Raw genomic sequence first — 25,658 nt, 5'->3', positions numbered from 1 at the left:
ATACTAATTAAGGCTCTGTTCCATTTAGTGTGGCATAGTGGTTGTCTTATTTTCAAGGACCCCCATAACTCTGAGAGTGTACAAATGGAACCAAATGGACCCGTAAATGTGTACACTCTCAGAGTTACACAGCCACCATAAGGGGCCATTTGGGAACCCAAATGGAGTGTTTCTAGTGAGCCAACATGCACGATATCAGCACCCTGACAAGAATGGAACAGAGCCTTCATTAGTATCTTTGGTAACACCTGTGAAGGAAGTAAGAAGAGGCCCAATTGCTTTCCAATATGGCTGCTGTGCATAGAGCCTATATTGGATATTAAAAAAAATATAAAAAAATAAGAAATTAAATATCTGGGAAATGTTTTTCAGTAAAGGTAGGCTATGCATAGGCCTATGCTAGGCATGCTTAAACATTTGACAATTAAGGTCTAATATTTCTACAACACCTGTATATCCAGTCATTTCGGGTCATAAACAAGAAGCTGAAGGATAGAATTAAGTCTGATAATGATGCACCGTGCATGTTCATATCATGTATACTTTACTTAAGACCATTTTTCAAATATTAAACATTTTAACATTTTGGACAAAATAGCCAATTTTACTTCGAGGTGCCCAGATGTCGCTAGTGGCCACCTAGCCCTGGTTCAGAGCGTTAGTGAGTTCTCACTAATAACTAATGCTCTGAACCAGGGCTAGTGCCCACCTATCCTGTATCCGGTATAAGGTATCATATGGCAAAATCTAAAACAAATGTGCTATTTAAAAAAAAAATGTTTTTTAAAACTTGAAATGGGACGTATTGATGCCAATAGTTTTATACTTTTACTCAAGTACATTTTGAACATCGAACTTTTACTTGTACCAGAGAGTATATTTACATTGTTGTATTGTTACTTTTATTTAAAAAAATTGAGTACTTTTTCCACCACCACTGCATATGTGGAAAGAATTAAGCCATAGGCTTTCTTTAAAAAAAATGTAATCCTCTCAGCAGACCTTGTATTGAACTGTACTTTCCTGTGCTTTTTTTTTGCAAGCTGCTAACAAAGTAACTCTAAAACAAAATACATGGGACTGAACATTTTGAATAGATTTTCCTCAGGGTAGCAAGTAGTCACTATCTGAACATTAGATACATTACATCTGTATGATACCTACAGATGTGAGTCTGTGTGAATGCGCGTGCGTGAGAGAGAGGGGGCGGGGCGCGACGAGGAGGGGGGGGGGGGTAAAAGAGACACATGTATAGCTCTCAATGGGAGGGGTTGTGGATCTAGTGGTTGTACTGCAGGAGTCAACAGAGTCGACTCGACACAGAGTTGAGATCAGTCCCTAAAACTAAAGCATCCAGAAGCGTCTACATTACATTGATCGGAGCAACAACTCAAAAAGAACTTCTTCCACTGCTGCCTGGGAGGATCGGAAGGCAACATGAGAGCTGTGTATTTAGTACTCTTTTCTGGGTTTACTCTCGCAGTACTTTTACCGCTGACAAGTTGTTCCAAAGAGCCGCAAAGCCCCGACGGTAGGAAAGCTGATGAGACACGGTCTGTCTGTTGTCTGTACTGCAGGCCTACAGAACATGATGCACACACATACCGTTATGCACGTTTAGTTACACTGTAGCCTGTTCCTATGCGATGGAGTTATAGGCTACATTTTGGTTTGAAATTACGTTGTAAGAATCCATGAGACTTTTCACCGGGTCGTTGTGGAGGTTTCCATGCCGCTGACGTGGATGTGACGACCAGACCATGTCCATGTACCCCCCCGGCCCTGCAGTGGCGACTAGGGACTTGTAAAATCACATCTGTAGCCTACAGTCAGTGGTGGGAAAAGTACTCAAATGTTTTGCTTGAATATAAGTATCAATACTGCAATGTAGAAATACTCTGTTACAAGTAAAAGTCTAGAATTAGAAATGTACTTGAGTAAAAGTACAAAAGTGTTGGTATGGTATCAAAATGGACTTAAAGTACCAAAAGTAGAAAGTACTCATTATGCAGAATGTCCCATTCCACATGTTTTCAAATGTATAAACATCTTTTGAAAATAGCAGATCTACAAGCTCACTGAAGTGGTTAATGTATGTTTTGTAATAATAATCAAAATCTACAAAGTAACTTGTAACTAAAGTTTTCAAATAATTGTAGTGGAGTTAAAGTATAATACTTGCCTCTGAAATGTAGTGGAGTAAAAGTACTGAAAATGTAAAATACTCCAGTAAAGTAAAAATACCTCAACATTCAATTGTACTTAAATAAATATAGAACTTGAGTAAATGTAGTTAGTTAGTTACTTTACACCACTGCCTACAATGACACTGACTTCGACTGACATGCATACATGTAGGTAGCCAACAAAAGACTGTTGTTGTGTGAAATCTGTCGAGTAGCTGCTTCTAATTTTCCAAGTATTTTAAGATGTTATTATAAGCATTTTATTCCGTTTTCATTCTTTATGTTCATCCATCGATGCTTTATCTTTTATAGTGGCATTGTGCGATAATAATTAGCGTACTAAACTAACTTACAACAAGTACAAGCAGACACACGTTATTCTCATTGTTGCTCTACATGGCACGTAGTCCACTGGCCTGGCTTATTGGATCAAGAAATCCCAGCATGACATGACATGACACAGGGCTTAGAAGGCTCCAATTCGTTTCTGCCAATAAAGAAAGTGTACAGTTATTTTCATTTATGTGGCATAATAATGTTCTTTTATGTTACTTAGCCAGCAGAATGTTTTGTTATTTAATTTATTGATGCACTCGCTCAATAGTCTACTTAGTATCCCTTTGTCAAAACAAATCCCGAACCACTGACATCACTGTAACTTTTATGTCTTCCAGGCAACCTTCTAGTGTTGACAGTTGCGACTAAAGAGACTGATGGCTTCAGGCGTTTTCTGAGGTCGGCACAGCATTTCAACTACACTGTCAAGGTAAAAGAGGGAACACATAAGATCTTGGTTCAGGCTCCTTTCCGCCTGTTTTGTATGCAGCGATAATAACTGTTTCATACGCGTGGAAAAACCCATGCCTGGCAGCTGCCATTCTGCCTACGGAAAACTTACTGAGAACATAGACACCCATTGTTTGATCATGGCCATTTATCTTATGTGAAGCAATGAGTATGTTGTAGGGGTCAGGGGAGGAGGCTTAAATGGTTTTGTCAAAAGTCTCAGAAGTCAAATGTCCTATTTTAAATGGTTTTCTCTCCCGTGGCTTTGAAGGTGCTAGGTCAAGGGGAGACATGGAAAGGAGGGGACTACACCACAGCTCCAGGAGGAGGGCAGAAGATCCGTCTCCTCAAAGCTGCCCTGGATGGAATGAAGGATGAGAATAAGATCATCCTGTTCATTGACAGGTAGACTGCAGCTATCGCTGTTGATAGAGTTGACTTGCTGTGCAACCAGATGGTTTAAAACTCTTTTCCTCCCTATCAGCTAATACACTATGCATATTGGTCACTAAAACACTGGTCATTATTACGCTGTGGCTCTGCAGGGGTCTAGCCGACTATAAGAGGGTTGGTCTGTGTGTCAGGAGCTCATTTAGCAAATTACACATAACTATACTTTGAAATATTGAACTTACATTTTAGAATGGAGGTCAATTGAGTAAAACATGGGATACGTCATACAACTGATGTCACAAGCTTCAAGTTGTTTCTGTCAGTAAAGTAAACACCATCACAGGCAATTTATGCTCATAAAGGAAACCCATTCATTATTGTGCAACTGGCTTCACACTTGCTGGTCAACATGGCACAGTAAAGTTTTCTATTTTTCTCTGTGTTTCACACAGCTATGATGTGGTCTTTGCCTCGAGCCCCAAAGAGCTTTTGAAGAAATTTCAGCAGGCCAGACACAAGGTTGTCTTCTCCTCAGAGACTCTCATCTGGCCTGATAGACACCTGGAGGACAAGCACCCCCATGTCAGGGAGGGCAACCGGTTCCTGGGCTCCGGGGGTAGGTCATATGTCTACGTATTCATTGCATTTTAACAATGTATTAATTACAATCCAAATGGAATTAAGAGAGCTTTCGATATGGCTTGCTGTCATTACACTTTTTTTAAATTATTATTTTTTACAATTTTTAGATTGATGAAATGTTGTGTGTCAGATTATAGATGTAGTAGTTATCATCCTGCAGTCGGCATCTTAGCTTTAAGTCCTAAAATAGCTTTTGCCTCCTATTTAATGAATGTTTTGCTGTAGCCTACTGTTGGGTCATTTAAAGGGGTTTTGTGTATTTTTATAGCAAAGAAATGACAGGCTTGTAGTCAAGGCAGGCACCTGGCCAAGTCTGCTGACACCTCGTTGCTAGGTCTCACTTTTGCAGTATGGGGTTGATGTTAATGTTAATGAAAGCAACGGGAGAGCCTACACAGTAATATCCTGGGGTTATTTTAATTTACAAGTGTACAAATGTAACCACAGCATTGACCCAAAAATGAATACAGTGTACAGTAACCTGTGACCCGTCCAGTATTGTAACACTTCCTAACTTTCCTTTTTCTTTCTTTCTTTCTGGTTCTATTTCTGTCCTTAGGTTTCATTGGCCACCTTCCCAACCTCAAAGAGATGGTTGCTGATTGGACGGGGGAAGATAATGAGAGTGACCAGCTTTTCTTCACCAAGATTTATATCAACTCAGAGAAAAGGGTACGGATCATATCACTGCATTGTTCTTTTTATGGTTCTTATGTCAGAAAATCATTAATTTATATATCATCTATTGTTTTGATCTATTTGATACTAGTTTTACATGCAAGTAATTTATTTTTAGGTTCTGCAAGTTGTATTATCATAACAATTATTTTTTCTTTCTTTTTTGTCCGCTTTCAGAAATCCATAAATATCACATTAGATAACAAATGCAGACTGTTCCAGAATCTTCATGGAGCCCTCGGTGAGTGCCCTGAATTTGACTTCTTGGGATTCAGGTATTGTTGTCAGTGCAGCACACAGGGCAAGAGCTTGTGTTAGAACTGAATTGTAGAGGTCACACGTTAAATTAAATACAGTTTCATTATTAAGTTGCCTGATGCAACACCTAAAGTAAGCAGCTTTTAGGGTACAGTCACACATGTGTGATTGAAACATTTGCATCACTTCCATTCTATGCAAGTGAAGGGGTGGAGCTTTTGGTTGACAAGCAAATTCACGCCACTGTCGTTACGTGACTTGCATCAAAGTTCAACAAACAAACAAATCAAATCAAACAAAGTCCATGTTGAAATTTGACTCACACCTTGCCTCGGCAGGCATTGGCCACTCGCATTCATTCACGCATTTGTGACCATACCATTATTCTTTGTTGATGCCAGCTTTGTTTCCCTCTCCTTTCTCCGGATGGAACATTTGCAAAGTTGCTGTTTTCCAGTTTATAGCCGTCCCTGCATGGTTTAACATGCTGTGCCGTGAGAATAAAAGATGAAGGTGAAGGAAAGACTTCCCCCTGCTTTCTCTTCCTCTTCAGCACTCCTTCCAGTTGGCTCAAAGAGCAGGGAGAAAGAAAGACTTTGTGGATTGTTATGTACTAATAATCACAGGAGAGTTTTGCGCTTTGCAAAATGTTGTTTGTCAACAATAATGTGTTTTTAAGTCCAAACAAATACTCTCATTGGACTGAGAACAAGACAACCTAGAGGTATACATAGTTGAGCCACATGTTTCAGCACAAGGTTGGCTGGCAAATTTAGCATTTTCAGTGCCCTCTGGTGGACGAATGTGTGAACAGATGTGTAAACAGTGTGACATGCATACACAGATGCAAGGATTCATTACAATTGTTTTGTATACGTTTCTAAATACATTTTTATGGGATATCACAGTACATTACAGTTCATTACAGCTCATGAAGGAGCTGGTAATTATCTTGAAAGGGCATGCTCTTTTAGACGTGAGGCTCCCTTTCAGACATGTCTTTCTCTGCCTGCCTGTTGCTTTTCCCTCGCTCTACCCTGTCCCTCTCACTGTGCCGTCTGTGTCAGGAATTTATGAGTTTGCTGCGAGGAAGGGATGTGCTTGTGCACACGTAGCCTCCGGGAAGTAAAGAAAGAGTGTAGGACGGAGGGAGGGAGGGGGGAACAGGGTGGGGGTTGAGGAGGTGGGATTGGGGGCAGGAGGCTGTTCCATTGCTTCCCCCCCCCACGGGACACAGAGGAGGAGTGCAGCTGCGTTTACGGGGTGTGTTTGTGTAAGCCCTGCGGTCCCATCCACTCCACAAACGGCTGCATGCGTCCTGTCAGGAACTATGTATTTAAAGACATGTGTCGCCTGAAAAATCAAAGTTAGTCAGTGAGGTAGTGATTTCCACCGTGTGTGTGTGTGTGTGTGTGTGTGTGTGTGTGTGTGTGTGTCGAGTTTTGAGGTTTAATGTTTAGTGGGTGCTATCTTTGTATCTTAAGTCACTAATTTGGAACTCCGGCGTTGTTAACTTCAGGATTATGACATCTGTGTGTTTCCAGATGAGGTGGTGCTGAAGTTCGAGGATGGGCGGGTACGAGCCAGGAACGTGCTGTATGACACCCTGCCTGTCATTGTCCATGGCAACGGACCAACCAAGGTAAAACCCCCACTTTAACCAATTCAACAGTGAACACATTTGGCTGACAAACTCAGCTTAACTCAGTTTGGAAATATGAAATGACCTGGTGTTATGGTCCAGATTGGTGACTATGAGCAAGTCCAATCGTAGAATGTCATCTGGGCTGCCAAAAGACATAGACCCCAGTCTCCCTCTAGCACAGTAAATGTGCTTTTACACTTAAGCCTGCCAAAAATAGCAGCTCTACAAGCTCATAATGCGGCGCGTTGTTACGTATATAAAGGAAAGTATAAATAAAGCCTCACAGTAGATGAGGGTCATTTTGTTTGAACGATATACAAAGTAAAATTGTAGACTCCCTATTCTGGATTAATTCTACACACATTGTACCACACATCTTTAAATGCCTATTTTTCTTTCTTTTGTTTTTGTAATGACTTGTGTACTTTCCCCTTCTAGTGTTGCTGTATCATATGTATAAACTCTTTAGCTTACTCTTTAGCATACATGTATATCAAAGTGTTATAGATTCCAAAAATCTGATCAGATTTGTTTGTTGTTGGTTTTGTTTACCAGCTCCAGATCAACTACCTGGGCAACTACATCCCAAAAGTGTGGACATTTGAGACAGGCTGTACAGTGTGTCATGAGGACTTAAAGCCACTCTCAGGACTCAAGGTAAGTTGTAGGGGATACACCTTTAAAGGTTTTCATTTTTCATTTGCAAGACTAACTAACACAGGGGAAATAAAGGAAATGGAAGACCCCTGTTCACTCCTGCTGTCTCTGTGTCGCATACAGAGCGGCTTGACTTGCCTGGACTACCACAATACCCCATTTGTCGAAATAAAAGTCATACTTTTAATCAGGGCTGGAAATGTATCTCACCTACCCACTAATGGCAAGCAGATTCCCTGCTGCTTTGCCACTTCGGTTTGGTCACATGGATCTTTGCCTCCCCTCCCCCACCACTGTTCATCCTATTATGTGTTAGTCAGTTTTCCTCTACAATCCCATTTGAATTTCAATGCTTTATAATATTTTATATTCAAATATTTTATATTGTATATAATTGTATAAAATAATGTATAAGGGGGGCACGGTGGCGCAGTCGGTAGTGCTGTCGCCTCACAGGTAGAAGGTCCTGGGTTTGATTCCCACCGGGGAATGGGTGCTGGGGGCGTGTTCTCTCCTCCGTCAGTGCCCATACCCTAGGTGGGGTTGGCGAAAGGGCCTTTCTGTGTGGAGTTTGCATGTTCTCCCCGTGTCCCCTAGGGTAGGTACCCTCACAAAAAAAAACTCCCCCTGGTCAGCCGGGGCGCCTGATGGAGGGGAAAGGAACTGGTTGGAATAACATGTTCCTTCCAAGCGCTACGTCCTACCGGGGAAACTCCCCCCTGTCAGTTGATAAGAAGCGGCCTGCTCACTCCTCATGCATTGAGGGAAGCTTGAGCTCAGTTCGGGGCTCTCCCCAGGCTGGCAGAGGAAGAGTATCGTCCAGGATCTCAGCTTAGGCAATTGGCACTGGGTGAACAAATGGGTTTCAAAAATTGTGGGATAAAAACAATTATGTATAGTTATACAATAATAAACACCCGCGTGCACACATACAAATGCTATAATAACAGGCTAAACATAATAGTGAAACCAACTATATTAGTTAAGTGTTATGGCTTGCTGTTGACATCATTTTTTACGTTTCTTAAACTTGGACGCTGTGGGTGGCAACAACGTTCATATTAACTTGCTGTGTGCAGTGCATGAACTCAAACTTTGTTGTTGAACATGTGTGACGTGATGAAAGCATTCGTTTTCACATCGGTAGGTCAGGAAATTAGTCGTCATTAGCTTTGTTACTTTGAAAAAATAAAAACAACATTCAAATGGCGATTTCTGTTCTTTCGACACCTATGCCTTATCAATTTTATGTGAATATGTGATGCTAATATGCTGTTGAGTGTCACCCTTTTTAAAGCATGATGTTTTCAGTTCAACACCAGATCAATATTGCAAATATATTGGTGCCAGTGGACAATGAACATACAATTCTAGGCCAGTTAGTGTCTTAGTTTACCGTTCATATATTGAGGTTTGCATTTGTGACAACAGGAATGTAAGCTCTTTCAAAGTGCTTGAGGTTTTGAGTGTGATTTAAGTTCTAACAAGTTGTCAGGAATGAAGGTGTTTAATAGCTATAACTGGGGTATTCAGCTTGAGGTTTGGGGCTCTAAAAATGTGAAACATGCAGAAACGTGTTCAGTGTTGAATACCCCAGCTATGGTGAACAATGGACAGGGTTTAAAAAATGTACTACTGTAATTTACTACTACTACTGTTTAACAGGGAAAATAAAATAAAATTCACATATGTTTTATTGCATTGGTCAGTTTTTAGTATTAAGTATTGAGCTTTTCAAAGCAAGGTTACAAAGTGCTAAGCTTTACAGAAACAAGTTACAGGAACATAGCATGAAAGAGGTACAGATAGTAAAGAAGGCAAAAAAAAGGGCATTTAAGGAAATGAGCATGGATAAAAGAAAGGTGATAAGAAGATAGAATAAACACTATGAAAATGCCATGATGACAAAAGTATATTTTCAGAAGTGGTTTAAAAGACTAGCCTTAGATCCTCAGACAGGGCTTTACAAAGTTCAGGTACCCATGCCGCAAAAGCCTGATCACCCCTGGAGAGTTTTAGGAACAACCAAGAGAGCCCCATCTCAAGATCTAAGGCTGTGCCCAGGGTCATAGGGGTCCAGCATATCTAAAATGTAGCTAGGAGCCTGGCTTTGTAATGCCTCATTTATACTCTCCTGCATGGCGCCGATGTCTCTTGCCGACAAGAAGTTGTCTTGTCTGCAAGCGTCACCATCATATGATGGGTTTAATTTGAGTTTAAGGCTTTAAAAAGCCTTCTGTAAAATATTTTCAATCAATTGTGAAAACTGACAGCCACCCAGTGAAAAGAAGCAAGCCGAGTTGCAGAGTTACAAGAATGTAATGATGTCATCTGGAGTCGAATCTGGGAGGTGTTCCATAGACAGTTAATAATGGAACAACTTCTAGTTCACTATGACAGAACCCCTGATGCTGCAACTGTCTGAGTCAGTCAGTCATTAATCTCTCAAGAGTCAAGACAGATTCAGCAGTGTTTTTCTTCTTCTTTTTTTGTTAATGGGTTCCCAGATTGGTCAGTCAGTAGCTACTGTAGTTTAATACATGACTTCTTAGTAAAACATGCCAGAATGTCTTGCAGAATAGAATTAACTCCTTTCTCCCAGACCTCAGCCTCAGCCTTACTTCCATGTCTTGTTTTCCCTCCCCTTACAGGAGACTGAATACCCGCTGGTGGTGATTGGCATTTTCATTCAACAGCCTACACCTTTTGTAGCAGTCTTCTTTGAGCGTCTGCTGAAACTCAACTATCCCAAGAACAGGCTCAAACTCTTCATTTACAACAAGGTGAGAAGAGAAGGCTGTCAGGACCAGAATCACCTTTGTTCTTTGCACCCCACGTGGTAACATGAATAACCGTCGGCTCTTTCCCCAACCCCACCATTTCTTTTAACCACTAATGCCCTATTTTAGACTTTTTTACGATGGTGTCCTTAGCCAATTTACAAGCTCACAGCGCATTGCTTCGCGGCGCATTGTGAGCTTATAGATCGGCATTTTTTTGCTGTGCTTTGTGCTGATCCTAAATACAGTACAGTGTTCCTCGCTTCAATGGATTTGTTGTGGTTTTGATATCACAAGCTCAATTTTCCATGTTCTCTTTTATCACAAAAACCTTACAAAAACAAGGCCCATATTCATTTCAAGGTAAGTCATGCTTTATTGATCCCCTATGGGGAAATCCATCAGCGATGCAGCAGCAAGGAATTCCCCCATTTGAAATACATTACTTGTCAGAGAGAAATATATTTATTTGATTAGGTGATGAAAATGTTAGAACTAGTGCAGTTGCCCTATGGGGGTTGGCCGCCATTTCTATTCCAATAAATATGTCTTAAGATTATGCTTAAAGAAATATCTACTGATTCAGCCATTCTCAGACTGACTGGCAGGGAGTTCCAGAGTTTGGGGGCATAAGAACTAAAAGCTGCCTCTCCATGTCTTACCACTGACAGTTGGAACTTCTAAACATTCAGTGCCAGAGGATCTCAGCGACCTACTAGGTTCATATCTTTTGATCATCTCTGACATGAGATGTGCACAGACAGACAGCAGTGGTGGTAAAAGTACTCGCATGTTTTACTTATGTAAAAGTATTGAAACGGCAATGTAGAAATACTCTGTTACAAGTAAAAGTCCGGAATTCAAAATGTACTTGAGTATTGGTATTAAAATGTACTTAAAGTACCAAAACTAAAAGTAATCATTGTGCAGAATGTCCCATTTCAGAAGTTCAAAATGTATTAAAAAAATCTTTTGAAAATAGCCCATCTACAAGCTCACAATGCGTCGCATCACGACGCATTGTGAGCTTGTAGATCTGCTATTTTCAAATGGCCAAAATATATATATATAGGGCTGATGGGTTTTGTAATAATAATCAAAATCTACAAAGTAACTAGTAACTTAAGTTTTCAAATAATTGTAGTGGAGTAAAAAAGTACAATATTTGCCTCTGAGATGTAGTGGAGGTGAAGTAAAATACTGCAAATTGGAAATAATCCAGTAAAGTAAAAATACCTCAAAATTGTACTTAAGTACAGTACTCGAGTAAATGTACTTATTTACTTTACACTGACAGACAGACAGTACATACTGTACAACCCTAAACCTCTGGAACTGCTCTCCTACCAACGCTCTACCGAGTCACATGTGCTCACTTGCCTCTCTGTCTTCCCGTTGCAATGACCAGGAATGTGACATGCTGACAGCTTCTAGAAAGAGAACCACTGGCTCATTGTTAGAGGGCATGCAAAAGCATGCATTGTTAAATGCTACAAAAGAGCATAATACAATGTTATGGAGTAAGAATGTATGATATCAGCCAGGTTTGATGAATCAAATTTATTTCATGATAAGATGTATTTTATTTTTCTTCTCTTTGTGAACTGTGTTTTAATTACTTTTTTTGGTTTTGGTTATGATTTTTATTCAGCATAGGTAGTAGTAGGGCAGTTATAGCAAACACATAAACAGTATGCCTTTTTCGTTTTCCTACATACAGAGACAAACAATACAAAACAATTCACACCCTACATAACATTTAACACGCAACTTAGGGACAAGGATGGTTCAGTTAGCTTTGAACAACACTCAACTCTCCCCATACCCTTCCTCCCTCATGGGTCTTTAGTCCCTGTTCACTTCACCACATGGACATGAAAAAAAAAATCCTAAAAAAAGAAATCTGCAAAATCCACAAAGAGTTCTAAGGAAAAAAATAAAAAAACATAAAAATGTTCCTTTCCTCTCCTCCTCCCTCCTCCCCAAATAGAAAACAAAGTAGGCGAAGGTAAAAAGACAAAGTGACGGCATGCGGGACAGGTGGGCGGTGTGTTTTAATTCCTTATGAGCCTCAGGGGAGAAAACACAACCAGCAAAAAGGCAAGGTTGTTCGAGTACCTTGTAACTCTGCCTTGAAATATAATCATCCAAAAATGATGGCAATGATGGTGACTATTGATGATTATTATTAGTTTGACTGTTGGAATCATTATAACTGTCATCTTATCCTTCAGGAGGCTCATCATGAGAAGCAGGTCAGCTCATTCCTGGAGGGACATGGGACTCTGTATCAGGATGTCAAACTCGTCGGGACTGAGGACAGTGTTACATCACGCAATTTTGGCCTGTAAGATGACATAAAGAGCAGAACTTTACCTTATACTGAAAATCTTGCCCGATTCTCACTCACTCACTCACTCACTCACTCACACTCTCAGTCTCAGTTCATTTCATAAAATCTATTGGTTTTAACATGTCAATGTCCCTTTTCTTTCCCTGTGTCATTGTTCTCAGTGATATGTGTCGACAAGACAAGGACTGTGAATATTTCTTCAGCTTGGACATCGAAGTGGTCCTGAAGAACGAGGACACCCTCAAAATTCTCATCGAGCAAAATCGGTAAGAAATTAGCTTGTACAGTATATCTGCAATTTTTTAATAGACAAAGAAATCTTAAAATGGCACACAGATGCGTTCCCGGTCTTAATGGGTTAATTGTAAAAAAAAAAAACAATTCTAATGCTTTCTAATGCTTCCATAGGCCTATCATTGCACCTATGATAACCCGTGTCGGCCGACTGTGGAGTAACTTCTGGGGAGCCCTCAGCGCAGACGGCTACTATGCCAGGTCTGAGGACTATGTGGACATCGTTCAGGGACGCAGGGTGTAAGTGGCCACAGCTTTGCGCTCCTCTACATACACAGTAAAATCCTCAGTGTGGGCCCTAACCCATTTGTAACTCTGATGGTTACAAATGGTTCCATTTGTACACTCAGAGTAAAATTTACACTCAAGGATTTTACTGTGTACTTGCAGCCGTGATTAATCAATTCCGGTTTTCCCACTGGCTAAATAAATAGTAATGGTAATATACATAGACATATAACGCTTTTACAGAGTACTTCTCTGATCTTTTCCAACATAAATAATTACAAATATAGGCATAAATTTAGACATCAGAACTTTCTACGATAGACTTTGCAATAGATTTTTCGCTACAACATATTTTGGCGAGGTATGGTTCCTAATGTGTCATGCTAGTGTTGGTAAAGGATACAGTGACGTTGCTGACTCTGCCTGCTTGCAGGGGTGTGTGGAATATCCCCTACCTGTCCAGTGTGTACCTGCTGAAGGCCGGCCTCCTGCACTCGGAGCTCTCCGCTTTTGACTTATTCAGCTCTGACAACTTGGACCCTGACATGGCTTTCTGTGGCAACGTTCGCGATGCGGTCAGTGATTGATCTGGCCATGTTTTTTATTCATTGTTCAAATATGTGTGTACACGCACACACACACACACACACACACACACACACACACACACACACACACACACACACACACACACACACACACACACACATGCATGTCAGCATGCATGATGACATGATGGTTTTTCAGTCAGTGTGGTGATTTCAAATCTGTTTTGAATTCCAGGGAGTGTTCATGTACGTGTCCAATCTACACACCTTTGGTCGCATCCTGTCAACCGAAAACTACCAGACCAGCCATCTCCACAATGACCTCTGGCAGATCTTTGAAAACTCTGCGGTGGGCATCAGCATATGTTAGCAGTCTATCTAGCAGTCTTTTTTTATATCATAAAAATAGAAACCTCTTGTATGCTAATGAATGATAGTTGACTTGTCCAGAATATACAGTAAAAACAATGATGTTCTTGAATTTTAGCTTTATCTCTCCTACTCTTACCTGGCTGTATCTGTCCTATGTTTCATTAGCCTGACACTTAGCCTGAATTTACATTTTGTTAATGGAAGTGGCTAGTGAGTCAGGGGCTGGAGCCAGGCTAATGTTTAATTTCTACTGTGGTGCTAGCCATTCACAATTGAATTCCCCCACGGGATCACTAAGAACTTGTCTGTCTGTCTAAAATCATGTGTTAATTTAGAACCAATTGGACCCGAGCACTTTACTGTATACCTTTTGGGGACATTTCTATTTGCTTTGTTTCTTCAGGATTGGGAAGAGCGCTACATCCATCCAAATTACACCCGGATCATGAAAGACAAGCTTATTTTAACTGTGAGTCCCTCTGCAGGCTGGAACTATAATCACTTACTGATGGTAGATAATTTAAAAAGCTGAGCTTTAGGCAAGTACATATTTCTGATACTGTAAACTATAATAGGCCCATGATGGAACATTTTAATAATGCTTTTGATTTGAGTTATTTCTGTTCCCAGTCCTGGTAAAGGTAGGATTTTAGTCATCGTTTGTTACAGAAATGTTCACTGCACAGAGACAGATTTGAAATGTACCAATAGTTTTTTTAAGGTGCAGTAAGGTCACTAAGTTGCTTTTCTTTTTTTCTGTCTCCCAGCCCTGTCCGGATGTCTATTGGTTCCCAATCTTCTCCGATATCGCCTGTGATCACATAGTCCAAGAAATGGAACACTTTGGAAAGTGGTCAGGTGGCGCAAACACGGTAAGTTTTGATTCTCTTTCAGACTGATTTGTTTGTTGACACCTATATAACATAAGAGACCCTGTGAAGTGAGAAAATTAGTTCAAGTAAGCTACACTATTGATTGAATATTTTATTTGGCAAAAAATGTAAAACAGCACAGTTACATTTAAAATACTTTGTCTAACAGGTCCGTTCATAAAAGTCCTTGCGGACTTGTTTCCAATGAGGGCCTTGGTATTCAATTCATATACATATATAGTGGCACCACAGTTCGAATATCATTACAAAAAAAACAGCAAACACTATGTACAACAAAAAAATAAAAAAGGGGGGAAAAAGATATGTACAAGAACAGGGGGGGGGGGGGGGCTCGGCTGTCTAACGGGAAAATGGTACTACCTCCTCTATTGTATGTAACCGACCACAGGATAAGAAGTTATGAGAATGCTGCCCTTGAAACTAACCAAAAAGTATTTCTGTCATTCCTTCTGCCATAGTATTTTTATGAATATACATTTCAGTCGCTTAACAGTCAGAATTTTGCTTTGTACTTCAGTTTGCTTACCCTGTAACATTTATACAAGTTTACGGTAGTGTATCCACCACAGATGGCATTTAGATACAATCTACATCTGCTATCATATTTTATCACGGCTTAACTTTGTTTTATTTTGTTTTGTCACTATGTGAGCATTCTCAAGTTCAAGTTTCAAGGGTGTTTATTGTCATAATGCATGTACAGTACAACAGAAAGGAAAGGTAGTATTTTCTGGTCCTCAGGTGAGGGGACATTGCTACTTCACCCAGCAGATGGCTGGTCCGATGGCTCTGATGAGCACAAAGTGATACTGTCATTCGACAGAGTATAGATTAAGCATTAGGTATTAAGTGTTTTGCTCCTGGACACTTCGACACACTGGTTGTAATTTCTTAAATGTTTTCTCTCAGGATGCCAGAATCCAAGGTGGCTATGAAAATGTCCCCACTATTGACATCCACATGACCCAAGTGAACTATGAGAAAGAATGGCACAAAATTCTACTGGATTACGTTGCGCCAATTACAGAGAAAATGTATCCTGGTTACTACACTAAGGTAAGATATATTTATATGTGTTGTTGGCTCCTAAACAGATATATTTAGAGTTATTGTCAAATTTGTCAATTATTTCTCTTAACCCATTAAGACCTGGAACGCATCTGTGTCACTTTAGATTTCTTTGGCTATTCAAAAATAGCAGATATACAAGCTCATAGCGCGTCACCGAGTGCCGCGCTATGAGCTCGTAGATCTGCTATTTTTGAAAAATCGTGAAAATATTTTTTTAGAAGCGGCCTCAGGTCTTAATGGGTTAATAATTTAGAGAAAGAATTGACAATAATTCTTAATAACATCTTCCAATGATGGTGGTGTCGGGTTTCTATATTTGTTTAGCATTGCTAGCATTCCACAGGGAAACGAAGGGGCCCTGTTAGTGTCATTTCATCCCCATGTGATGATATGATCTGAAATTCTAAATGGAAAGGTATCCTTCAAAAGAGATTTTAAAGTCCAATTGTGCAATGCCATTGCAGCATTTTTTCACTGAGAACAGACGTGCTGCAAAAGCCCTGTCATTAAAGTTAAAATGACTTTTGTTTGCAGCCTGTAAATGCTGCCAAGCAACACACCATATAACTGTGTAAATGTTTATCATTATAGCCTAGTTAAAATGTACGGCTTGCACAAGTTAGAATTATTGGGGCAGAATACAGCATACTTTCTTTTTATTAAAAAGGGAAGTGTTTCTTCTGGTTTGTGGGAATGGTCTGACATACCAAGAAAAAAAGAGATATTTATAATACAGCCATATTTGTCACATGTTTTAGGTTTTATTTCTGTTTTTGTGTCACCGTTTCTTGGTGAGTATTTTATCATATAAGAGTAGGTGGTGACAGGACAAGGTCAAATTTGGTTACTGATGAAAAACAAGCTAACCGCTTAACCACCAGTAAAATGGACAAAGTAAGTTCAGTCAGGACAACTCGCATATATAAAGTAGTATATTTATGAGTGATAATAACATGGCAGAAGGTCTTTTAGTTTGATAGACTAGATCTGCCTTTATGGATTGCTGCTACACAATCATAGATGTTGGACAGGGACATAACTCCACAGGGCTTATCACGCACACCAGCAGCGGGAGATGAAATATACAGCAAGCTGACTAGGATGAGTATTTGTACTATAGTTTGACATTCAGTGTACGTGAATGGTGATTGGTTCACATGAGAGAATGCATGCTAAAGAGTGGACAAACCAGCTGAGCCGATGGGTTTCCTGGATGAACCTGCATTGCGCATGCAATGTATCATGACGGCACACTGACAGCTAACACCACAAATTCATATTCAAGTGATAATTCCCTTTTAAATAATGGCCGAACAGTTACATTTTCCAGCTAGCCCACTCCCATAACAGCTCAGGAGTGGTCAACATTCAACACATCTGAAGTCCTGCTGTTAACACCTGCATTCAGGCTTTATCTCTCAAACTACAAACCGGTGACGTTACATCCTAAGAAGAAGATCCAGGACACCCAATAAAGTAACACGACCAGTGCATCATGTGCTCCTTGTTGATAGATGACGTACAGTATGATTCTTAGAATGGGTGACAATTCATGAACTCCTTTCTCTATTTTCAGTTTGTGGACAAGAAAAAAAGCATAATAAAATCTTCTGTTATCGAGGAAATGTTCCTCTCACTCTGTGTTGCTGAAGTCCCCTCTGTTGACCTTTTTTATACGTTTCCCCATCATCAGTGTACTTCTCCCCTGAACTTCGTGGTAAGGTACAAACCTGACGAACAGCCCCTGCTTGCCCCTCACCACGATGCCTCTACTTTCACTATTAACATAGCTCTCAACAGCAAAGACACCGACTACCAGGTAAATGACCGGTGGAGGGCAGTAGAGTGTGAACCGTCAGGTAATAGAGGGGATTGCAGGTGACCTTCTTCCTTTCACTTCTGGTCTTTTCTATTTAACTTCCGGATGTGAACGCCGGAACAGGAATGGTGCTAATGCGCATTCTTTTTTCAGCAGGAGATCCAGTCACACACACTTCTCTCTCTCTGGCCTGACAGGCCGTTTCAAAAACAAAATCTTGCATGACTTTCTTTTCAGACTTTTGTTGTCTGTCTGTCTCTTTGCAGGCTCAATTTGAATTGGCGTTTGTAGTTAGATATAAGCCAGATGAACAGCCCCTTTTAAGACCGCACCATGATGCCTCCACATTCACTATAAACATTGCGCTCAACCAAAAGGTCCTTGATTACCAGGTGAGTAGCGTGTGGGATATTTCCTGATGATGTCATGGGGTCATCTCAGAGATGCTATATACATTAATATTAGACTGGCTCGGCACAGACTGAACGCTTGAAATAATCACTTGGGCTTATGTCGGTTCAGGTATAAGAACAGACAGAAGAAATGCATTAGTAGTCAAAACGTAATAACTTTCACTGTATGGCACAATTCGAACATAAAATGCAATTCAAAGTGCTTCACGCAATTTTAATTAAAACGCACACAACAACACAATATCGATAGTTAGAAATTCACCTTAGGTGAAAGCAGTGCCAAAAAGCTATCCTTTTAAAAATGTCCACATACATGTATTAGAGTCCTGTAGCTCCTCTGACAGAGGCTGGTGCTGAAAAAACTATGCCTTCTAGTTCAAGCCTTTGGAAAAATGTCAGGGCCATCACCAGAGGATCTAATGGCACATATATAAGAAGCATATCAGATCAATAGGTAGGTGCATTGCCATTTCATTATTTAAAAAACAATAAAAGGATATTAAAATGAACTATAAAACTAACAAAAGTTATCGCAGAGAACTATTTAGGGCGAGGGTTAGGCTAAGCCAAGCTGTAATATATACACTCACACAGCATGTTTGCGTTCTGCATAGTTGTACGTGTAAGACTACTGGCAGTCTACAAATAGCACACCACTTAAACTAAAATATTGCAGTACTGCATTGGTTTGAGGACACATCAGATGAATTCCTCACATGCACACATATTATAGCTAATGCTTCATTGTATTTTGAATGTTTTTGTTGCAAGCATGTTTTGGCCATTTTGGTGTCTCCAACTTTTTCTTCTTTGCATGTGCTAGAAACCGTATTTCTTGTTTTGGTATCTATGTCACTGCCCCGCATCTTTGATTAAAATTACAAAAAAACGAAGTCAAGATCATTCATTATTGCTGTATTAAGTGAGCTGCTCTGTTATTCTCAGTCACTGACTGTGCTACAGCGAAGATGCAATTCTGAATGATATCTGTAAAATATGCTGACAGTCACCAAGATCTGTCTTTTAAGCAAATGGTTTCAAGTTATTTGCCACCGGAAAAGTAGCTGCATACAGTATGAGTTAGAAAAGTAGATCCCCTTCACATGTTTGCATATACCATGTGTTGTATGGCATTCCTAATCGGAGTCCACCAATTAGCTTTAGGCTATAGACTTAAAAACCTGCCCACAAAGGGAAGATAGATGATAAAGGAAGAAAAAGAAAAGTGAAGGCATGACTCCACTTGCTTCTTTAATATAATTTGCAACCTTCAAAACTATTTTTGGGCAACAGTTCTTACAAAGACGTTGATTTGAAACAAACCCCCAAGCAACCCCTCAAAATTTAGACATAAAACCGTATCTACAAATGAGCTACTGTGACATCTAACTGGGAATGACAGAGAACATAGTAATCTCTAACTAGTAGTTTCTGGGTAGTAATTGATGAAGTACTGTTGAATATAGTAACTGTTAGTAGTTATACAACTTGTGTAAACACAAAAGTGTAGCATAAATGTAAGGTTCTTCTGATCATAGGAACACTTAACATATTTTACATGAAATAGCAACTTGAAAGTGTGCCCCTATGGTATCTCCACACTAACAGTGGTTTTACCCATTAATTTGTATTTTATGAATGTGTTTATATCCAGCACAGTGAGCCTTGTCCGATCTAAGCCCTCTTGTTTTGTTTTTAACAACAGGGAGGTGGATGCAGGTTCATTCGCTACAACTGCTCAATCGATGCACCAATCAAAGGCTGGGCCCTGATGCACCCGGGCCGTCTCACCCACTACCACGAAGGCCTCAGAACCACAGAGGGTGTCAGATACATCGCAGTTTCATTTGTGGACCCTTGAGCAGCGCCACCTAGCTCACTCTGTGATGTTGAAGTTGCTCTTTTCTTGATCTGAGATTAGTTTTTCAAAATAGTTTTCTCCAGCACCGGCTCTGAATACAGTTTTTACAGAGAGAAATTACAAGTGTGTGTTTGGTAGATTCATGATTCTCCAAGAGGTCAGCTGACTCTGCAAAGGCTTGAGCTAAACCTCTCTCAGGAAATCTCCTGTAGTTCAACCTAGGCTTCCTTGTACAAGAACCCACCACATACGTTTTTTGAGAACCTGCTTGAAAAGAATTAACCAATTTGAAAGAATTATTCTAGTTTGAAAATGACCTTTCTTTTAATGGACAATGTGCATTTTCTCAGTATTATAGCCATATACATTTTTGTAATTCAGTCTTATAGTTAATTTAACTCTCAGACACTCCAAAAGCACAAAGCCTAATAAATCCATTATTTATTTTTACATGTTTTATATGAATAGCTTCCAAAGATCAATGTGGCTTTTATGAAAGCTTTTATGCTTTTATGTGCAATATCAGAGTCTTCTTGGAAGATTCTGTTGAAATGCAAACATATTTTTTGACAGTTGATCTGGATTGACGGAGATTCACCGAATTTTCACAAATTGTTGTATTTTCTTGCTGTTACATAACATGGTTGTACTTTTTATGCCCATTTGTTAATAAAACGATGAACCTGGTGAAATTGTGAAATTAAGTAGTATCACTGTCTAGGTCTATATCTTAGTACTGAGACATAGAAACATTTTGCTGATTGCGCTCGGGTGGTGCAGTGGTAAAGTAGCTGCTCACCACCATGGAGGTCGTGGGTTCAAATCCACCGTGGTTCACCGACTTTGTCGAATTTCTACTTTGACGAACACAATTGGCCCGTGTTCGGGGGAGGGAAGCCAGGCGGAGAGGGTGATAATTGGCACTGCACGTAATCCTACGGGCTGGGGTGTCACCTGTCAGCAGTGTGTTGGGCGGGAGTAGTAGGACGAAGGCTCTACGTCCTCCTGGTGGGGGCTCCTCACTGGTGGGTGAGTCAGTAGGATACAACAGCAGTGACAACACAGAAATGTGTGTGGGGAGGAATCAATTGGCATAATGACAAAACTGGGGAGAGAAATGGGTAAAAAGCAACAAAAAAAAGGAGCGCTTTAATTATTGAACTCTCGCAGGATCTCCAGTTAGTTAGACATGGAGAGCTTCCTAACTACAATGGTGGGAACCGTAGTGATGGAACATCAGACAGCTAGTGCACCTGGTACTGTTGCCTGCCCTACAGTACCACATAACTGTTTAACCACCTGGATTCGAACCCCAGTCTCTCATGGAAAACCAAACATCTACCGCTCAGGGGAAAGGCGGATTTCTTTGCCAAGGGAGATGTTAGGTGTCTGGGCTTCAGAGTCCCCAATATGAACACCTGGATTTGCAATGCACGCAGTGATCAGTGTATGCTTTAAGTCACTTCTACAGGCAATTAACAATGAGATTGAATTTGAAGAAGTTTTTGATGCTGTTAAAAGGATTTAGAATAATTGATAGTGTACTTTTACCAAGATTATTGATTGTGTACTATTTTCCAATGCTGTCCTGCAGCTATTCTTGTAATGTCCCTTCCCTTCAGCTCTCAAGTCAAGATAAACTGCTGAATTGCATGACAACGCTGTGGCTCTTTAGGCGAGCTGTCTAGAACAAGGATTCCCAGACGTTTCTGGCCGCGACCCCCCAAAATAACCATATTTGAACTGGGGACCCCCCACCCTGGCAAGCACTTGGAATTGTAGGCATTTAGTTTGACTCTGTTCCACAGATAAATATTGTGAAAATAGCCGAAATACAAGCTCACAGCGACTCGTACTGCGAGGCGTTGTGAGCTTGTAGATCGGCTATTTTCACAATGTTTGCATCTTTCTTACGTAATATTTGACAATTTAGATTAAAAGTCATTAAATTGTCACTTTAGAAATGTGCAGATACCCTGTATACACTTACACTGTATGTTGGTTTGTTTACTGTTGAGTTAGAAAACAATGTTGCACATAAAGCTAATCATCTTGGGACCCCCAAAATAATTTAGGGACCCCCCTGGGGGACCCCCAGTTTGGGAACCACTGGTCTAGAAGATGGTCTGTGTGTCATCTGTCATCGGGCTAATCTAACAACCATTTACATCATATTTAGACTGGCCTAATGACGACCATCGTCTGAGGTGATCCACATGGAAGCCTTTCTCCCAAATTGCTGTCATTTATTGCATAAGAAAACATAATGTTTACCGTGTCAAAGCAAGTGTCAAATTAAAATAATCAGAACTAAGCGTATGTACAATTAAAGGTACTAAAGACGAGGTGTAAACAGAGCTGTGTCATATTGCAACTTAGCGCTAGAATGGCTGTGATATTACGGGCATGTATTTGGAATACATGTAGACCTATGTAATATCACAGTCTTTCTAGGGCTAATTGCAACTTTAATAGAAATGATCAGGATGTCTGCGACCGAAGCCTGGAACGGGACCACAGCCGGGGACCGTTCCAGACACCACTCCTTCAGAGTGGGGTGGATCAGTTCCAGCGGAGGGAATGCGCCAGGGCATCCAGGCCCAGCGGAGTCTGTCCTCTCATTGAGAAGAACAGCATTTCGCGTTCTCCTCCGAGGCAAATAGGTCTACCTGGGGCCGTCCGAACCTGACCCAGATCTGGTCCGCGACCCCAGGGTGCAGAGACCAATCTGAATAATAAGTCTTGCCTCTGGACAGAAGATCGGCTGCCCTGTTCAAAGTCCAGGTACATGAGAGGCACTGATTGATTCCAGGTGCGCGTCGCACCACAGTATCAACCTCCGTGCCAGACTGTTTAAAGTAGGAGACCTCAGACCTCCTTGCTTGTTGATGTAGGCCATGGTCCTGGTATTGTCCGTCCTGACCAGGACGTGACATCCATTGATGTGGGGCTCGAAGTGTTTCACCGCCAAAAAGACTGTCATGATCCTCCCTACCGGGACGCTCTCCGACAGGAAAGAAGCTACTTTCCATTGTTGGAGTGACTGCATGCACGCTGCGAAAACCCTGAGTGCATCCATCTCTGAAAACTAAAGGCCTCATGTGTAGCCTGCCCAGGGAGGCATGCGTTAATCCGACAGACCTTTTCTCCGACTATGTGGCATCCGCGTGCGGTTAGGGTTAGGGTGCGGGTTTGGTTCGGGTTTAGTATTGAAACGTCGGAGCGCTGCGCTGTCGGAGGAATGCGCTGTCGGACTAACGTACTGCACCCGCCTGCCCAGGCGTACCAGGGAAATGGCCGAAGCCATGAGCCCCGCCACCCTCATGCAGATCTTGTACTGGACCTTGCGTCCCAGTATCTCGAGTAGAAACCGAGCCGGCTTTCTCCCGGTAACACTTCCCGCACGGCGTTTTTGCGTAGTAGGGAGGAAATCGCCTTCCGCAACATCACCGCCGCTTGACCACTCGCGTGTGACAACAGTACTCTTTTGGACATGGGTGGTTTGGTGGAAAATTGCAGTCTGTACCCCTGTGCTATTGTACGACGCACCCATGGGTTGGCATTGCATTCCATCCATCGCTCAATGCGAAGTGACAGCGGGTTCGGAGGGGTTGTTATTGTTGTCGAGCATATGGGCGCTGCCATCTTGGCTGTGCTCATTGGCCCGGCATCAGTGCTTGTTGTTACGTTCAGGCCCATGGACGCCACCATTTTGGTTGTAATGGTTTAGTGCCCATGGACGCCGCCATTTTGATTGTTGACACGTGTTTGCCAGTCGACGCCGCCATTTTGGCTGCATCCACCGACACTGCAACAGTATTTGGGCCCATAGACATATAAAGGTAGACGCCTCCTTCGGCTCTGAAGCGTTCGTATCTCGGGCGCGCACCAGCTTCCGCCCTCAGTCGAGTGCGTCACAGAAGGGGACGTTCGGTAGGCCAATCAGAGGCCTACTGAACGCTTCTGTGATGCATGCGACTGAGGGCGGAAGCAATACAAGGCTATAGACAGGTTTCCGCGCGACGTCATCACAGAGCAGAATGCGCAATCTGCGCATGCCCGGGGTAGAACGAACCCGGAAGTGCCCTCACTCTGTTGTTGTGTTTGGGAGTTAGATAGGCATAATGCTGTTATTGTATACAAATAAAAGACGAACAGATCCAATTTCCGACAAATCAAATTTTTATTGAGTAAACAAGATATTACAAACTGCATAATTTATAATTAAACCCGGTGAAGAACATTTATTTTATGAATGTACATTCATAAAATAAATAAAAGAGCTGCTGCGGGTAATAGCGCCCTCTATAGGCTCACCCCTCCACTGCGCGCGCATATCCTCATGTTTACAAACAGGAAACCCGTCTATAGACCATATTCACACAGCGGCCATATTGCCATTAAGTCAGTGAAATGCCACCCCAGTTGCCACAGCAACGCAATGTTAAATTCCAAAATGGCCACTGTGTGAATATGGACTATTGCGATACCAGTTGCTCCAACGAACTGCAGAGGTCAATGAGGCATCTAGGTTTCTATATCTATGTTTGGGCCTCATCTTACCTTGAGAAGGCACGCTGGCGCCTTCTGGTGGACCAAGGAAAAATTTGACATGACCCATGTAGCTTGTGACGGTTTAGGCCCGCCACTAAGCCTACGTTCCGTCCGGCGACCACCAGGCACCCCCGAGGGGGGTCCCCTGTGGCCGCCGGCTCATTTTCATTTCGGCTGTATTTTGTTACAATTTTTGTTTTTGTTTTTTTTTGTTTTTTAATACACAAACATTCTTTGTCATGGAAAAAACATTTCGAGCAACAATAACAGGTGACAGGTGACACAGAAGCATGAACATTCAGGTAATTCTGTACGCTGACATGTGTGTGTGTTGCGACTTCTTCCAGGGGCTCGGGGAGCGGTCCTCTGCCGCCTCTGGTGAAGATCTCCTCCTCTTCCTCGGCGTCCTGGGACTGAGGCCCGTGACCACTAGGTCCAGGTGCAAATCCCCCGTCTGGGGGGAGAGGGAACCGGGGGAGTAGGCCTGTCCCCGACTAAGGATTTGTATAGTCGAATCAAAACAGTCAAAGCATGCAAAAAATGGTACGCAATAGAGGAACATTCCATTTGCTTAGTGTCAGATTTAACATATACTTGCTTGGTTTCTCCCAATAAATGATGTATATCCTATTTTTGGCAAACTATTAGTTAATTAATATAAAAAATAATATAAAAAATTAAGCCAATCTCTGTCGAATAATACAAAAAGAAATTGAAAAACTTTTTTTTTTTGATTGGCAGTCGACTCAGACACCCCTCGACTGATTAGTCGACTATTCGAATAATCGAGGTCAGGCCGACGGGGGAGAAAACTTCCCTCTGGAAGGGAGTGGCAGTGTCATGAGTGGCAGTGTCATTTGACCCTGCTTGGAGTTGCGACCCCTGTTGGGGCCTCTCTGGTGGGGTCTGTTGTGCGGGGGGCGGTTGCGCTGCTCGCCTCTGGCAGCGGGCGGGGCGGAGAAAGACTGGGCCTGGCGAGCAGGACCGTCCTGCCGGTTCAAGGGCCTGCCCCTGTCTGGCTGCCACGCAGGACGGGCCTGGGGTTTAGGGGGAGGCGGTATGGATGGAGCCTGTATGCAAGACAAGACAAGACTATCCTGAGCCTTACGCACCGCGTGGCTGTCCTTCAGATATTCCATGGCGCCCTGGAAGAGATTCTCAGCTGAAACCTTGAGGTTCTGCAGGTTCTTCTTATCGTCGACACCCTTGAAAGCCACGTGGTCGAGC

General features: G+C 41.7%; 1 protein-coding gene across 2 annotated transcripts; it reads left to right on the top strand.

The window, feature by feature from the left end:
* The first annotated feature begins 1,282 nt into the window (after positions 1–1,282).
* Positions 1,283–20,563, top strand: plod1a (procollagen-lysine, 2-oxoglutarate 5-dioxygenase 1a). Of its 2 annotated transcripts, none has more exons than XM_084069193.1 (19): positions 1,283–1,531; positions 2,861–2,952; positions 3,244–3,377; positions 3,818–3,981; positions 4,567–4,679; positions 4,863–4,926; positions 6,488–6,585; positions 7,144–7,245; positions 9,897–10,028; positions 12,260–12,372; positions 12,540–12,644; positions 12,787–12,912; positions 13,334–13,475; positions 13,684–13,797; positions 14,224–14,289; positions 14,588–14,692; positions 15,623–15,769; positions 17,870–17,995; positions 19,722–20,563. In XM_084069193.1, exons 1-19 carry the CDS (start codon positions 1,438–1,440, stop codon positions 19,875–19,877), a joined length of 2,193 nt encoding a protein of 730 aa, XP_083925319.1. In that variant the 5' UTR covers positions 1,283–1,437; the 3' UTR covers positions 19,878–20,563. The 2 variants fall into 2 exon arrangements, with proteins under 2 accessions (XP_083925319.1, XP_083925318.1); XM_084069192.1 differs by lacking the exon at positions 17,870–17,995 and adding an exon at positions 17,478–17,603.
* The last annotated feature ends 5,095 nt before the right edge of the window (positions 20,564–25,658 follow it).

Source organism: Gymnoscopelus microlampas (genome assembly GCF_963454915.1).
Source record: "Gymnoscopelus microlampas genome assembly, chromosome: 10".
In the NCBI taxonomy this organism is placed as follows: Eukaryota; Metazoa; Chordata; class Actinopteri; order Myctophiformes; family Myctophidae; genus Gymnoscopelus; species Gymnoscopelus microlampas.
The sequence above is the reverse complement of the archived record's forward strand: the minus strand, read 5'-3'. Positions and strand labels throughout refer to the sequence as shown.